Genomic DNA, 17,178 nt, shown 5'->3' with positions numbered 1-17,178 from the left:
CAGTGGACACCAGAGGTTAGGGGAGAGGGAAGGATGAACAGACAGCGCACAGGGCTTTTTCAGGGCAGTGAAACTATTCTGTATGACACTATAATTATGGGTACATGTCATTATGCATTTGTCCAAACTCGTAGAATGCAGCATACCAAGACTGGACCCTAATGTAAACTGTGGACTTTAGGTGATGATATGTCAATGTGGGCCTCAGTTGTAACAAATGTAGCACTCTGGTGGGGGATGTTGACAATGGGGAAGGCTATGCATGTGTAAGGCAGTGGATATATGTGAACCCTGTACCTTCTGCCCAATTTTGCTGTGAACCTAAAAAACACAATCTATTTCTTTAAAAAATCTTACCCCACGTGATAGGATGCAATGAGAACACAGTATCACTTCTGTGATGTTCCTGCCAAAGATGCATAATCTGGATCTAATCATAATAAAACATCAGACAAACTAAAATGGTGGGTCATCCTACAGAATAGCTAGCTTGGAACTTTCAAATGTGCTAAGGGATGAGATTTGAGGAAAGACTAACTGTACTAGATTGAAGAAAAAAGAGACATGAGGCCGGGCGTGGTGGCTCACACCTGCAATCCCAGCACTTTGGGAGGACGAAGCAGGTGGATCACTTGAGCTCAGGAGTTCGAGACCAGCCTGGCCAACACGGCAAAACTCCATCTCTAAAAAATATACAAAAATTAGCAAGGTGTAGTGGTACATGCCTGTATTCCCAGCTACTTAGGGGGGCTGAGGCAGGAGGATTGCTTGAACCCAGGAGGTCGAGGCTGCAATGAGCCAAGATCACCCCACTGAACTCCAGCCTCAGTGACAAAGTGAGACCCTGTCTCAAACAAAACAAAACAAAAAAGAAGCATGACAGCTAAAAGCAGTGCAAAATCCTGGATTGAATCCTTTTGCTATAAAGGACATTATTGAAACAACTGTCAACTTGAATGGCTCTGTGAATTAGACGATAGTAATGTATCAGTGTTTACTGCCTAACTTTTATGATTGTATTGTGGTTTTATAGATGAGTGTCTTTGTAGGAAATACAAACTATTCCAGGGTGATGGACCAGCAGGCTGGCCACTTATTCTCAAACAGTTCAGGGGTAAAGGTTTATTTAAACTATACTCTCAGTTTTTCTGTAATTTTCTGATTGGTTCAACTTTTGGTTCAATAGTACAAAAACAAAAATAGGCCCATTTTCAGCTTGGCACATGTTCTCCATGTCCTAGGCTTCCTCCTTCCAGCTTCCACACAGCAAATATTTTTGTCTTCCTCAGATGCATAAGAAACATTGGTAGAGTTGAAAATAATCTACAAATAACTGATTATTGAAAACTGTACATCTGATATCAGAACTGCCAATGAAGGTTCTCTGCACATTACCTCATCAACTCCTTCATCCCAGGGGTATGAGATGAATTTTATGAAAATGATCCATATTTGTGACATTGCAAATGAAGCAGATAAAATTCTATTTTCCATTTGTTCCTTTTGGGGAATTCTTAGAAGTAAATTGATACCCTTCCCTGTGGAAGAGATAAGAGAAAGTGAAGGAAGGTTTGCAAAGAAGCACTGAGACCTTCAAAATTCTCATTTTTATGAGTTTAAGGTGATGTTTACATTAAAATAGCTTGCCAGTGATGAGCCAATGAAGGGAAAAGCTTACTTCTCAGTCAGTTATGATTTCCAGGGCAGAGGAAAAGTAACAAGGAGACAGGGTCAAAGGAAGTGAGAAGATGAACCGAACTTTTAAAGTTTAAACTTAAAGAATAAAAACACAAGATAACCAGAAACAGGTTCATTTATGCTGAATACTCTATTTCCCAAACTTATCTTCTACCTGTCTCATTAATGCCTGTATTTCTGAGCTGTATTAAACATTCCACCTCCGTCATTCCCGCCTTCATTATTTTTTAGTCTTAAGAGAGGGCTGAAGGTGGTGTGGTGGCTCACACTTATAATCCCAGCAATTTGAGAGGCTGAGGCAGGAGGACACTTGAGCCCAGGAGCTCAAGACCAGTCTGGGCAACATAGCAAGATACTGTACCTATTTTTTAAAAAGAAGGAAAAAGGAAAAAGAGGGTGTTGAGGCTAGCAGCCGCCACAGTTCGACTCTATGAAGGTGGTGTGCTACTGAATCATGAGAGAACATGAGCAACTCATTTAGAATTTAGTGGGCAAAAAGAGACAATTATATTGTCTTCTTAGTCTTTCTTTGAAAATATTGTTTTCATGATTATTTTAACCAAAGTACCCTATAAACAATTATTTTTATCTCTGAGCCATTATCACTCACAACCAACCCCACCATTCTGTTATGTTTAGCATGCCGTGAAATCACAAACTACACAGGATCAACTGCTTTTTGACATCTGAATCATGACAAAGAAATTACAAAAATAAAATGTCTGAGTTCCAAATAAAATTTAAAATACAGTATATTAAAACTCAACATTTTAAGAAAATAATTGTATTTCCCTTTTCTTTTAAAAATGGATTTATTTATGCAAAAATTAGCTGGACATGGTGGCAGGCTCCTGTAATCCTAGCTACTCTGGAGGCTGAGGCACAAGAATCTCTTGAACCCAGGAGGCAGAGGTTGCAGTGAGCTGAGATGGTGCCATTGCACTCCAACTGAGCGACAAGAGCAAAACTCCGTCTCAGAAAAAAAAAAAAAGATTTCTTTAGAGAAATGTGGGAGGCTTCTTCGGCAAGGTTAGTATTTCTGAAAGAGAGTACTTCCTCTCTTAAAAGACTGCATCCACTCTGGAGAAGCACCCAGCTGTTCCTTTTGAAACTAGGCATGGACTCATCCTATGATCCAGCAAGGGCACTCTTGGTGTTACTCATGGTGCACCAGAGGAAACGAAGACTGACTCCCAGCACCTTCATTCATAACAGTCCAACACTGGGAGCTACCCAAATGTCCTGCAATGGTGAATGGTTAAAGAACCTATGCGACATCTATACCATTGAATACGATCCAGTCATAAAATGGAACAAACCCTTCACACAGGCAACAACTTGGAGGAACCTCAAGGAAATTATGCTGAGTGAAAAAAAAAAAAAAAAAAAAAAAGCCAGTCCCAAAAGGGTACATACAACATGGTTCTATTTTTGTAACATCCAAAAAATAACCTAATTATAGAGATGAAGAACAGATTAGGAACTGTCAGAGGTTAGAGATATGGGGAGAGGATGAATGTGGCTGTAGAGGAATATCTCTAGGGAGTCTTGTGATGGTAGCATAGTCTCTTGATTATGGTTGTGGTTATGCAAGGCTATGGATGTGGCAAAACTGTATAAAGTTACACACACACAAGTGCATATGTAACTGGTGAAATCTGATTAAACTGTATGTTTTGGACCAGTGTCAATTTCTTGGTTTTGATATTATATTACAGTTGTGTAAGATGTTTATATTTAGGAGGCTGAGAAAAAGGTACGTGAGAATTTCCTGGACATTTCTTTGCAACCTCCTATAAATCTATCATTATTTCAAAAGAAAAATTTTTTAAAAAGCCCATGTACACACATTAAATCTTTGTATATAAGGTGACTTTTTTGAAGATACAAAGACGAGCAGGGAGCAGAGGAAGGAATTGCTAGCTGTTTGGTATGGCCATAGCAATATGGCAGCATTTCCTATGAACAGCCTATTTTTAATATCTTAACCAGGAAGATAAAAATGTGTTCTGTATTCAGGGATAGTCAAAGGGTTTCAAATACCTGATGTAACCAGAGTGTGTTAAGGCCTCAGCTCTGTGTTATACCTGCCAACCTTCTAAGGGTATGGGTATCACATAGAAGAAGTCTAAGGACAAGTTTCAGGGTCTTTGATCATTCCTCCTCTGTAAGTCTGATCCTGAGTGTTTATTAAAGAATGTTTCAGTAAATCAGTTACATTACTTGCCCACTATTTTCACTCCTCCAGAAGATTATTTCTCAAACAATAACAAGTTTTTTCTAGGTTCCAAATATATCCATTGTTTGGCATTTTAAAATACCACTAGAGTATTCTTATATCTTTTTATTAAGAAAAATTCAGATTTCTGGTATGTTTTCAAAACCTGAAGTCTCTAGCTACTTGTGACATTTTCACATCTCTTATGCTGATTTTTCCTATTCTCTTATTTCCTTAATTTTTAAAAAACTTTTTTATTTCACTAGCTTTAGGGGTACAAAAGGTTATTGGTTCCATGGATGAAGAGTGGTAAAGTCTGGGCTTTTAGTGTACCAGTCATCCCAATAGGGTACATTGTACCTAATAGGTAGTTTTTCACCCCTCATCCCCCTTTCACCCTCCCCCTTTCTTATTTACAGAGTCTCGCTCTGTCACCCAGGCTGGAGTGCTGTGGCATGATCCTGGCTCACTGCAACCTCCATCTACTGGGTTCAAGCTATTCTCCTGCCTCAGCCTCCCGAGTAGCTGAGATTACAGGCGCATGCCACCATGCCCAGCTGAATTTTTTTGTATTTTTAGTAGAGATGGGATTTCACCATGTTGGCCAGGCTGGCTTTGAACTCCTGATCTCAAGTGATCCACTCAAAGTGTTAGGATTACAGGCATAAGCCACTGCGCCCAGCCCATCCTCCCTCCCCCTTTCTGAGTCTCCAGTGTCCTTTATACCATTCTGTATACTTTTGCATACCCATAGCTTAGTTCCCACTTGTGAAAACACGTGGTATTTGGTTTTTTGTTCCTGTGTTACTTCACTTCGGATAATGGCCTCCAGTTCCATCCAAACTGCTGAAAATACATTATTTGGTTCTTGTTTATGGCTAAGTAGTATTCCATGGTATATATACATCACTTTTTTAAAAATAGAGACAGGGTCTCACTTTGTTGCCCAGGTTGGTCTCAAACTTCTGGCTTCAAGGGATCCTTCTGCCTCAGCCTCCCAAAGTGCTGGATTACAGGCATGAGCCACTATGCTTGACCTGTATACACCACACTTTCCTTCATCCACAAGCTGATGGTCACCTAGGTTGATTCCATATCCGCAATTGTGAATTGTGCTGCAATACACATACGTGCGCAGGTATCTTTTTGATATAATAATTTCCTTTCCTCCTTTTGGCATGCTTCTCCTCTGTCCTTTTGGGGAAGGTAGTATCTTCAATTTTTTATTTATTTATTTTTAAAACAGAGTCTCACTCTGTCGCCTCAGAGACATGGCCAGAACTTTTGAAACCAAGGGCATGAATTTTTGAGACAAGGGATACCCTTTGGTCCATGAGAGCTCCCCAATGAAGACCTAAACACAGAGTTTTAAAGAAATTCAGATTTCCAGATAACAGTATCTTCTTAGATGTATTCAGAATGTGGGCAAGTCACAGCTTCTTCCTAAGGCTGTTTATGAGACAAACGAAAAGCCTGGATCACAGAATTAAGTCAATTCAACTGGTGTTTTATGACAAGCTTTAATCTGATTTCCTAAAAAGCTAGTTTTGTTTGTTTTGTTTTTGTATTTTTGTTTGTTTGTTTGTTTTGAGATGGAGTCTTGCTCTGTCACCCAGGCTAGAGTGCAGTGGCACGATCTCAGCTCACTGCAACCTCTGCCTCCCTGGTTCAAGCAATCCTCCGCCTCAGCCTCCCAAGTGGCTGGGATTACAGGCGCCCGCCACCATGCCCTGCTAATTTTTTTTTGTATTTTTAGTAGAGTCAGGGTTTCACCATCTTGGCCAGGCTGGTCTCAAACTCCTGACCTCATGATCCACCCGCCTTGGCCTCCCAAAGTGCTGGGATTACAGGTGGGAGCCACTGTGCCTGGCTGAAAAGCTAGTTTTCTTTAATCAAGAAAATCACATTAAAAGTAAAGATTTAATGTTTGTAGATGATAGGTTTTTTTTTTTAATTGAGGCAAAATTCACATCTCATAAAATTAACCATTTTAAAGTGAACAATTCAGTAGCATCTAGTACATTCATATTGTTGTGCAACCACTACATCTAGCTCCAAAAGATTTTCACCGTCCCAAAAGAAACACCCATACCCATTTAGCGGTTACTCCCCATTCTTCCCTCTTCTCAGCCCCCGCGACCACCAATATGGTTTCTATTTATAGAAATCTACCTATTCTGAATATTTCATATAAATGGAATCATACAGTGGGACCCTTTGTGTCAGGCTTTTTTCATTTAGCATGTTTTCAAGATTCATCTATGATGTAGCATGAATCATTACTTCATTTCTTCTTGTGGCTGAACAATATTCCATTGTATATACCACAGTGTGTTACTCAAGGACATTTGGATGGTTTCCTCCTTTTAGCTATTGTGAATAGTGCTGCTATGAACATACATGTACAAGTATTTGTTTAAGCATCTGTTTTCAATTCTTTGAAGGTATATCACCTATGAATGGAATTGATGGGCTATACGGTAATTTTATGGTGTTTAATTTTTTGAGAACCTGCCAAACCAGTTTCCACAGCAACAGAGCCATTTTACATTCCTGTGCATTGAATTTTAAAAAAAGAAGCTATGAATCTTCAGAAATGAAGTAGGCTTTCCATCTGCTTCCTTGGATTTGGCATACTCTAGAATAAATCGGTGGTTCTCAACTCTGGCTCGACAACATAGGGAGCTCAAAAAGAAGAAGGTAACAGGCTCCATCTCTAGAAATTCTGTTTATTTCTCATAAATCTGGGTTGAGCCCATGCCACTCCAAGTGACCCTGAAGTAATTCTAATGGCTGCCAGGATTGAGAACTACTACTCTACATGAACTCAGGGGAAGTAGTGCAAGAATATTTTCCCCACAGAATAAGAACCATTAAATTGTCATGGAAACAGAACTCATTTCCATTTCTTAATTCCCTCGGCTGTTTGATTCATAGCCGTGTATCTGCACCTAGAATCGTTCTTGGCACAGAATTGAACAAAAATATTGGCTTAATGTTGAATATCCAGTTTTATTTTAAGCTTAAATGGATCATATAAAATAGCAATTAATAATTTTAAATGACATCAGCATTTTTAGCTACCAATAGTTAGAAAACCAGAAGGAAACCTGAAATTCTCTGGTTAGATATTATTTTTAAATACACTATCTTTCACTAGTTATTAATTATGTTTTTTAGACTTTCTATGTAATATTGGTAGAAAATGATTTATTTCCTCAAAAAAACTTTATTTTATTTTATTTTTTATTTATTTTTTTATTTTTTATTTTTTTTTGAGATGGAGTCTCACTCTGTTGCCCAGGCTGGAGTGTGGTGGTGCAACCTTGGCTCACTGCAGTCTCCACCTCCCAGGTTGAAGCGATTCTCCTGCCTCAGCCTCCCAAGTAGCTGGGATTACAGGCATGCACCACCACATCTGGCTAATTTTGGATTTTTAGTAGACATGGGGTTTCACCATGTTGGTCAGGCTGGTCTTGAACTCCTGAGCTCAAATGATCTGCCCACCTTGGCCTCCCAAAGTGCTGGGATTACAGGCATGAGCCACCATGCCCAGCCTAAAACAGCCTTTATTTTAAAGTCTGCAAGGCTAAATGATAAATTGGAAGCAAAAATATAAGATGACCAAACAATCTTGACATTTTCTAGAATTGTAGTATGCAATAAAAAACCCTATATTTATGTTTATTTATTTTTATAATGTGAATTATATCTAAATTTCCCAGTTCTGTACTTAGTATTAAATGTTATTTTTCTCCATCCCCAATCTCACAGCTATCCCCCTTTCCCTTACCTTGGAAACTCTTCCTCCTCCACTTCAATCCCTGTGAATACATTTTTCTGATTTGCAGCAAACCATGCTATTAATTTTTTCAGTATCTTTCTGTTGAGTTTCACATAATCTTTACCAGTTTTTATAGCAGATTCTGACAAATATTACTTTTTATAATGCCATCCTTTCCCAAATAAATTAGAGGTTTCTGAAAATTACTATAACAGGTATTTATTCATACTTAATCAATTTTAAATAGCATAGCTATTAAAAGCTCTGTGCTCTTTAGAATTACCCTTCCTGCCCCACCCCCCTCCACACACACACACACACACACACACGTTGTATAATGGCTTCACTAACTCTTCAATGAATATCTCCCAAACAAGTGGATGCCAGATTCCTTCCCAGAGGCCAGGTTGCATCATGTTCCTAGTTCTTACATTTTACAATAGGAAGCTGAATTTCCCTTTTTTTCCAGAAATTATATTTACAAAAGATTATTCAGATAAGGATATGACCATTTGCAAAGGACACAAGTATTTTCAAAAGACTAGCACAAATAAAAATATCTTTGTTTCAAATAAATTATATTTCAAATGACTTAAAAATAAGCGTTTTGTAAGTTGGCCAAATCTGAAGCTATTTCTCCAATTAAAAACAGAAACTAGGCCTGGCACAGTGGCTCACTTCTGTAATCCCAGCACTTTGGGAGGCCAAGGCAGGAGGATCACTTGACCCTGGAGTTCGAGACCAGCTTAGGCAACATGGCAAAACCCTGTCTCTACAAAAACATACAAAAATTAGCCAGGTATGGTGGTGCGTGCCTGTGGTCTGAGCTACTTGGGAGGTTGAGGTGGGAGGATCACCTGAGCCTGGGAGGGCAAGGCTGCAATGAGCTGTGATTGCACCACTACACTCCAGCCTATGTGATAGAGTGAGACCCTGTCTCAAAAAAATAAATAAAATTTAAAAAGAAAGAAAGAAAGAAAAACAAAAACTATATACTTATTTGTTGGAGAACCTAAAACACATACATCAACAAGGACATCTTCCTCCAATGGGTCATCATCCGGAAGATACTGACTTCGAATATCTTACTACAAAGAGAGTGTGAGAGAGAAACGGAAAGAGATAATGTCAGACCCAGATAAACACAATCTTTAGCAAATCTGGCCACATTTGCTGAAATAAGAACTCTGTCCATTGAACTTCAGTGACCTCCTGCCATTTCTTCCTCCTGATAAAAGGTTAACATATCTAAAGTATTCTAGCAAATAGATCTTGATGACTTCATCAAGGGTAACTGTATCTTGTTGCCTTGGCTATATTAAATAGGAGGTACTAACCACAGAAGGAATGAGAAAATGAATGAATGAACAAATAGACCCAATTGTTTTGTCCTAGGACTGCCCAGAGAAGGTGAAACAAGTAGAATCCCTGGTGACGTGTAAGCATAAGTAGCAGATCCTAACCAGATTTCTCAAATTAAGCCTTGGTGATCAGATGGAAGACCCCGAGGGGAGTGGCAATGACAGATACAGGGAATCCCCAGACCAGGGGTTGGGGTACACACAAGTAGGGGTTACAAGTGGGCTGACCTTGACAATGTGGTCACTGGATACAGAGGCATCAGGTGTCGTGCTCTGAGGTACATGGATGAAGCTGGAAACCATTATTCTCAGCAAACCAACACAGGAACAGAAGACCAAACACCGCATATTCTTATTCATAAGTGGGAGTTGAACAATGAGAACACATGGACACAGGGAGGGGAACATCACATACCAGGGCCTGTTAGGGGGTGGGGAGCAAAGGGAGGGAGGGAGAGCATTAGGACAAATACCTAATGCATGCAGGTCTTTTTTTTTTTTTTTTTTTAAGTAGGAAAATATTTCTTTTATTTGTTAATCCAATCAAAAATGATGAGTGCTAAACTAAAATTCCCAACCAAAATTCCAAAGATGAGCAAAACAAATGCCCCGAATTTTTTCCACGAGAGAAAATCCTCTCTGCTAAGTTTAAGATAAAACAATCCTGGGAATATAAAAATCAAACATGTTGATGTACTGGCACCAACTACACCAAATACATTTCTAATGTCAGGAACATACATTGCAAGTAAAACGATGATAATATTGAGTGCTAGAGTGATCAAAAAATGGCGAATCCACGAGAATGGAAAATTGGAGAAAAACATCATCATTACAGCTTTTCTGGCAGGGAAGTGGATTAGAGGGACTGTCAAAAGCACAGCAAATAGTATGCATAACTTCACAGTCATGACAACAACATCATGTGGTAAGTATTTACTATAACCTTTTAGTAATTCTGACTCCACTTTGTCATAAAAAGTGAGGTAGCCAAAGAGTGCAGATATAAAATAAACGAGAAAACTTAAAGCAATTGCTGTATTGGTAACATTCTGCATTCTTTTCTTTGAAGGACTTTGAAGTTCACAGTATATGGGCAATATTGAGGTATGGCAGAGAAATGAAAAAGCCATGGTTGGTAAGGCATATGCACTCTCTTTGGAGAAATGAAAGAGTTTCGGCTTACAATCATCTGTAGCATTTGAAATCTGGAAGCATTTCTCTACATAATTTAATGTCAGAGGACAAGGGATGGACCATTTTTTAATTATTACCACAAGAGCAAAGAACATCATAAAGAAAAATGATAAACTACTTGTGTAGCCAAGAAAGCCTATTTTGGGAAGAAGTGCAAGAGGGAACACGATGCCAACACATATGATTATTAGCAGTGTTTGTCCATCAAGATACCAATATCTACTATAGTCTCCAGTCAAAAATTCTGCAATAGCAGCAGGAAACTCTGTTTTAATAATTAAAAGATAAGATGACATAGCTCCAATATTCTGAATTATTATGGTGCCTGCCACCACCACCTTTCCAGGTAATCCAAATGCAAAGAGTCCAAGATCTTCATAAGATGTTACAGCTGTCTGAATACACATACTAAGCAGAAGATGGACTGAGTAAGAAGCTAGGAGAGCAACTGTCAGCAGCAAGAAGCTAAATCCAAGGATACCAGTATTAGCCATAATAAAAGCTAAGCCAAGGATGCCACTTCCCATGATGGCATTCATCAAATTAAACACTGATAAACCAAATGAAACACCCGGGGATCGCTGTCTGTGAAGTTCAGCAGTGAGTACATAATCCTAGGGCCGCTCATCCCATCATGCACTAAACGCTGCATCTCTTCCACCCGACGCTTTTCATCTTTTCTTTCTAGAGTATGCTAGGCTGCTATCACATTCATAACTACGCCAATCTCATCTGAATCTCGGCGGCTGCTTTCGGGCCCCATCCGCCAGGGTTCAGGCTCCAGCATCTCCCCTTTCCCGGTGCGGTCCTCCTTTTCTGGGTCTTATTTGGCAGGCACTTGAGGGAAGTCGGCGGGTGTCAGCGCAGGGAAGCGAACAGAGTTCACTTACGTTGCTTAGCAACGGACTCAACTCTTCGGCCTCCGCTTCTTCAGGCTGCTGGGCAGAGACATACCAGCCCCGCTCAGCGTTGACACTCCCCCAGGACGCCTCCATGCTGCTCTCCAGCTGACTACCAGGTCCATCTGAGAGCCTCTACCTCTGCCCTGCCGCATGCAGGTCTTAAAACCTAGATGACGGGTTGATGGATGCAGCAAATCACATGGCACATGTATACGTATGTAACAAACCTGCACGTATATGCCAGAACTTAAAGTAAAATTTAAAAAAAAAAAAAAAGAAGTATAGAATCTCTGAATGTCAGGCTGGACTTCACAACTAGGATACTGAGGTTACAAACTAAGTTATTTCATGCTCTTAGCAAAAATGGGCAGGACCAAGACACTGATCATCAGAGCCCACTGACTGTCAGAAGGTAGGGAGAAAATTCAGCCACTCGAGCTGCATCACCCAGTCTCTGAATGCTAACCAACTCAGGGCTTCAAGCATGTAGTTCAAAGAAGCTCACTTTGAAGGATATGTGACAGATAGGAGGGAAATTAGGTGGACAGTCAGCATAGCACCAGGCATAGAACTGGCCCTCAAAAAACATGTAAGCTCATGTGTCAGAACTAGAAAGGAACCAAAAGTCATTTAATCCAATTCCACCAGTATCAGTTAGAATTCGTGTAGGTTGCTTGTAATGGAGAGCAGCATGGCTTAAACAAGAAAATGGTTAACTTTATCTGTGTAAAGTAAGCCCATAGAAGCGGCTTTTCAAAATTGATATAACAACAATGAATATATACAATTACAAAAAGAGAGGTGCAGCACCAGACAGGGTCAAATTCTTAGCACTGAAACAACCAAGGGAAACTCTCTACCTAGTCAGTGACAAACCAGTTCAAACTTCTGAGATCTTAATTTCTTTTTATCCTAATCCTAAAGAGTCTTGCTCTGAAGATTAGGGTTCAATCCAAGTCGGGGTGGGGGATGGGGAGGGAGGAAGGGCACAACAGCTCCCATCTCCAATCCCTCCTATTCGGTTACTATGTCAGATCTGCCCGGAGGAACTCTACTGTCAATCTTCAAGTACAGGTATCTTGGACAGAAATCAACTTTCAAAAATTTTCACTTTAGATACAAGAACCATAGGTAAAGGCCAGGCACGATGGCTCACTCCTATAATCCCAGCACTTTGGGAGGCCGAGGAGGGTGGATCACTTGAGGTCAGGAGTTTGAGACCAGCCTGGCCAACATGGTGAAACCCCGTCTCTACTAAAAATCCAAAATTAGCTGGGCGTGGTGGTGCATGCCTATAATCCCAGCTACTCGGGAAGCTGAGGCAGGAGAATTGCTTGAACCCAGGAGGCAGAGGTTGCAGTGAGCCGAGATCGCGCCACTACACTCCAGCCCGGGTGACAGAGTAAGACTCTGTCTCATTTAAAAAAAAAAAAAAAAGAAAAGGCTATTTCTAATGAGAGAGACAACTTTGGCCACTGGAGAATGTAAAGGAAAGGAAAAATACCTCAGTTTACCAAATTATGCTTAAAAATTACAAATTAAACATCAAAGAAGTTTCCAATGATGGTTGTTCCTCTTCTCAAATGTGCTATTGGAATTGATTTTTTTTTTTTTTTTTTTTTTTTTACCAGCCTAGGGCAAAGAAGAGCTCTGCTTAAATGGGCCAAGCACATACAAACATGCCAAATGGGCACTCTACCCCACCAAACTGTGAATTTAAAACAGCACTAGGTCCCAGGGACAGTAAATAAAATCATAATTATATACACCTATTAACTTCTCCCTTTTCAAACATTAGATAGGCTGCTCCAAAAGACAGAGGAATCCAGGAACATCAAATATAAATTACAGGAAATAAAATGGGGATCTGGCAACTGTGGTTACTGTTGTATCAGACATAGTTTCTGTATTAGATCTTTGTAAAATGCTCCTTGAGTAGTATGCCACGATTGGTCTTACTTAGTAAGTTACTTACTAACTTTAATTTATTGGTATTTTAATACAATAGTCAGAATAGAGACGGCACTTTACTTTCATTGTCCTGCCATAAAGATATTTAAATCCTCTAATGTGTGTTATAATCTGATAAATAGTGTTTAAATAGGTTGCAGTTTCTCATTTTATTGATGACAGGCTCATTAAGGATGATTCAGAAACCATAATATTAGAGTTCTGTCTTCCTTCATTGCTTTCATGACTGAAGGGAACAGGGCACTAAAGAGAAGCACAGAGAAGTAATCTGCCAATAGAGACACAGCTCAAATACAGATAATGTGGCTCTAGCACCCTAGCTCCTAACCACTCCTCTATGCCACATTAGAAATAAGAAAGTTGACCAGGCCTGGTGGCTCACGCCTTTAATCCCAGCACTTTGGGAGGCCAAGGCAGGTGGATCACGAGGTCAGGAGATCGAGACCATCCTGGCCAACACGGTGAAACCCCATCTCTACTAAAAACACAAAAATTAGCTGGCGTGGTGGCACGCGCCTGTAATCCCAGCTACTTGGGAGGCTGAGGCAGGAGAATCGCTTGAATCCGGGAGGCGAAGGTTGCAGTGAGCCAAGATAGCGCCACTGCACTCCAGCCTGGGCAATAGTGTGAAACTCCATCAAAAAGTTGCAGTGAGCCAAGATCACCACTGCACTCCAGCCTGGCAACAGAACACCACCCCATTTCAAAAAAAAAGAAAAAAGAAAAAAGAATGTTTGGTTGGGAGCGGTGGCTCACGCCTGTAATCCTAGCACTTTGGGAGGCCGAGGCAGGTGGATTGCCTGAGTTCAGGAGTTTGAGTCCAGCCTGGGCAACACGGTGAGACCCTGTCTCTACTAAAATACAAAAAAAATTAGCCGGGCATAGTGGTGTGCGCCTGTAATCCCAGCCACTTGGGAGGCTGAGGCAGGAGAATCACTTGAACCTGGGAGGCGGAGGTTGCAGTGAGCTGAGATAGCGCTACTGCAGTCCAGCCTGGATGACAGAGTGAGGCTCCGTTTCAAAGAAAAAAAAAAAAAAGAATGTTCATTGTTTAAATAACCTTGTTTAATTTAAATAACCTTGCTGGAAACTAAATGTCCATCAAAAAAAGAATGTATAAGTATATTCTGATGTAGCCATACAATTGAATACTGTTTAGCTGTTACAAAGGTATGTGTCAACATAATGAGTCCCAGAAACATAATGTTGCATTTTTTTTAAAGGTATGTGGCCAGGCAGTTTCTCACGCCTATAATCCCAGCACTTTGGGAGGCTCAGGCAGGAAGATCACTTGAGCCTAGGAGTTCCAGGCTGCAGTGAGCTATGATCATGCCACTGCTCTCCAGCATGGGCAACAGAGTGGGACTCTGTGTCTAAAGAATAAGTAAATAAATAAATAATTTAAAAGCATATAAAACATACTCAGCCTCCTGAGTAGCTGGGATTACAGGCATGCACCACCACACCCAGCTAATCTTTGTATTTTTGGTAGAGATGAGGTTTCACCATGTTGGCCAGGCTGGTCTCGAACCCCTAGCCTCAAGTGATCTGCCCACCTCAGTCACCCAAAGTCCGGGGATTACAGATGTGAGCCACTGCACCTGGCCTCAATAAATATTTTCTTAATATTTAAAAATTGAGTTCAGGTGGAACTTAAAGCTCTCACAAACATTAATGACATTTTCTTTGACCATATCTACATAATGAAAAAAAAAAACTTGATAAAAAGACGTAAGTTTATTTTGTATTAATTATACCAATGTGGGCCAGACAAGGTGGCTCACACCTGTTAATATAGTTTGGATTTGTGTTTCCACCCAAATCTCATGTGCAATTAGAGACGGGACCTGATTGGAGGTGACTGGATCACGGGGTGGATTTCCCTCTTACTCTTCTCATGATAGTGAATGAGTTCTCAAGAGATCAAAAAAAAGTGTGTGGCACTTCCCCCTTCACTCTCTCTCCCTCTTTTGCCACCATCTGAAGAAGGTGCTTGCTTCCCCCTTGCTTCCACTATGATTCTAAGTTTCCTGAGGCCTCCCAGTCTTGCAGAACTGTGAGTCAATTAAACCTCTTCTTCATAAATTACCCAGTCTCAGGTAGTTCTTTATGGTAGTGTGAAACAGACTAACATACCTGTAATCCCAACGCTTTCGGATGCCAAGGTAGGAGGATCTCTTGAGTTCAGGAGTTCAAGACTAGCCTGGGCAATACAGTGAGACCTCATCTCCACAAAAAATTTTAAAATTGGTCAGGCATGGTGGTGCATGCCTGTAGTCCCAGCTACTTGGGGGCTGAGATGGGAGGATTGCTTGAGCCCAGCACTGCACCATCACACTCCAGCCTAGGCAACAGAGTGAGATCCTGTCTCAAAAACAAACAAAAATTATATCAGTGTGGTCCCCATAAGTGTGATTTTTAATAGGTGTGTGGTTCCATATTCAAATCATTCTGGAAAAAGAATAATTAGGACCCTTTAAATAAAATATCCTTCATTCAGTGTACTACAAATAATAACTTGTCATTATCTACCTTCCTTACTCACTGGGTGACTTCATGTCATCTCAACCCTGCCTGAGATAATTAACTAGATTTAAGGGATTAACACAAATTCTTCACAATTTTTCTAAGCAGTCAAATATCCTCTAACTGAAAAAATGTTCCTAATAAGAATGTTTTTAATTTAGCTATTGACTAATTTTCCCACCAATGTAGTATCACATTTATAATTTAGACTTTATTATTCTAAATGGCTACTTGAGGGCATATTAAGAAAGAAGCTACGATATAAAGAACAAGTATTAGAGTTAAAAAAAAAAAAAACTAATAATTACATAGTCAGCCTCTTTGAACCTTTTAAGGCCCTCATTTACAAAATGTACAACAATGCTTAGCAAAAACGACAAATGAGATAATTATTCAAGAAGCATAAACAAAAGCTTTTTATAAATTCTAAATCACCCCACAATTTTGAATCAAAATATCAGTTGGCTTCTTTGCGGAAATCAACAAGCTGAATCCAAAAATTAGTATGAAAATTTAAGGGACCCAGAATAGCCAAAACAATGCTGAAGAAAAAGAAAAAAGTTGGAGGATTCACACTTTTTCATTTCAAAATTTACTGCAAAGCTATAGATATTGAGACAATGCTGTACTGTCATAAGGATAGACATGTTGATCAATGGAATGGAATTGAGAGTCCAGAAATAATCCTTAACATTTACGATCATTTCTGACAAGAGTGCTAAGATCATTTGATGGTGAAAGAATAGTCTTTGCAACAAATGATGCTATACACATACAAAAGAATGGACTTGGACCCTACTAAACACCATATACAAAAATTAACTCCAAATGGATCAAAGATCTAAATGCAAGACTTTTAGAAAAAAACACAGGCATAATTCTGAATGAACTTGGATCAGGCAATCATTTGTTTTTTTTTTAAATGGAGTTGCACTCTTGTTGCCTAGGCTGGAGTGCAATGGCGTGATCTTGGCTCACTGCAGCCTCTGCCTCCTGGGTTCAAGCAATTCTCCTGCCTCAGCCTCCAGAGTAGCTGGGACTACAGGCACACGCCACACTCAGCTAATTTTTTTGTATTTTTAGTAGATACGGGGTTTCACCACATTGGCCTGGCTGGTCTCGATCTCCTGATCTCAGGTGATCTGCCCACCTCAGCCTCCCAAAGTGCTGGGATTACAGATGTGAGTCACCGCACTCAGCCAAAAATTTAAAAACTTCTGTGCTGCAAAACACATCAAAAAATTGAAAAGATAACTCACATATTGGGATAAAATATTTTCAAATCATCTATCTGATAAAGGAAGGATTTGTATCCAGAATATATAAAGAACACGTACAACTCAACAATAAAAACTTAACCCAATGTTGAAAACGGGCAAAGGATCTGAAAAGTCAATTCTCTGGAGAAAATATACAAATGGTCAATAAGCACATGAAAAGATACTCGACATCATTAGTCATAAGAAAATGCAAGTCAAAACCACAATGAAAAAATCACTTCACACTCACTAAGATGGCTAT

At 39.9% G+C, this 17,178-nt stretch overlaps 1 protein-coding gene and 1 long non-coding RNA gene across 2 annotated transcripts in view; both read right to left on the bottom strand.

The window, feature by feature from the left end:
• The window catches only part of LOC103246206 (uncharacterized), a 52,257-nt gene that overhangs the window by 10,355 nt on the left and 24,724 nt on the right, over window positions 1-17,178 (bottom strand). The gene's annotated exons all lie outside the window — the stretch shown is intronic.
• Window positions 9,550-11,288, bottom strand: LOC140710551 (solute carrier family 38 member 6-like). The gene is made up of 2 exons (XM_073012458.1): window positions 11,149-11,288; window positions 9,550-10,872 (listed from the first exon to the last, which is right to left on the bottom strand). The coding sequence occupies exons 1-2, from the start codon at window positions 11,251-11,253 to the stop codon at window positions 9,589-9,591; spliced, it is 1,389 nt and encodes a 462-aa protein (XP_072868559.1). The 5' UTR covers window positions 11,254-11,288; the 3' UTR covers window positions 9,550-9,588.

Source organism: Chlorocebus sabaeus, chromosome 27 (assembly GCF_047675955.1).
Source record: "Chlorocebus sabaeus isolate Y175 chromosome 27, mChlSab1.0.hap1, whole genome shotgun sequence".
NCBI classification, from domain to species: Eukaryota; Metazoa; Chordata; class Mammalia; order Primates; family Cercopithecidae; genus Chlorocebus; species Chlorocebus sabaeus.
This window is presented reverse-complemented; position numbering and strand designations above follow the sequence as displayed.

Coding starts and splice junctions, on each gene's coding strand:
- LOC140710551 (XM_073012458.1), bottom strand. CDS start 11,253: ATGGAGGCGTCCTGGGGGAGTGTCAACGCTGAGCGGGGCTGGTATGTC. Junction 10,873..11,148: donor TGAGTCCGTTGCTAAGCAAC/GTAAGTGAACTC, acceptor GAGCGGCCCTAG/GATTATGTACTCACTGCTGA.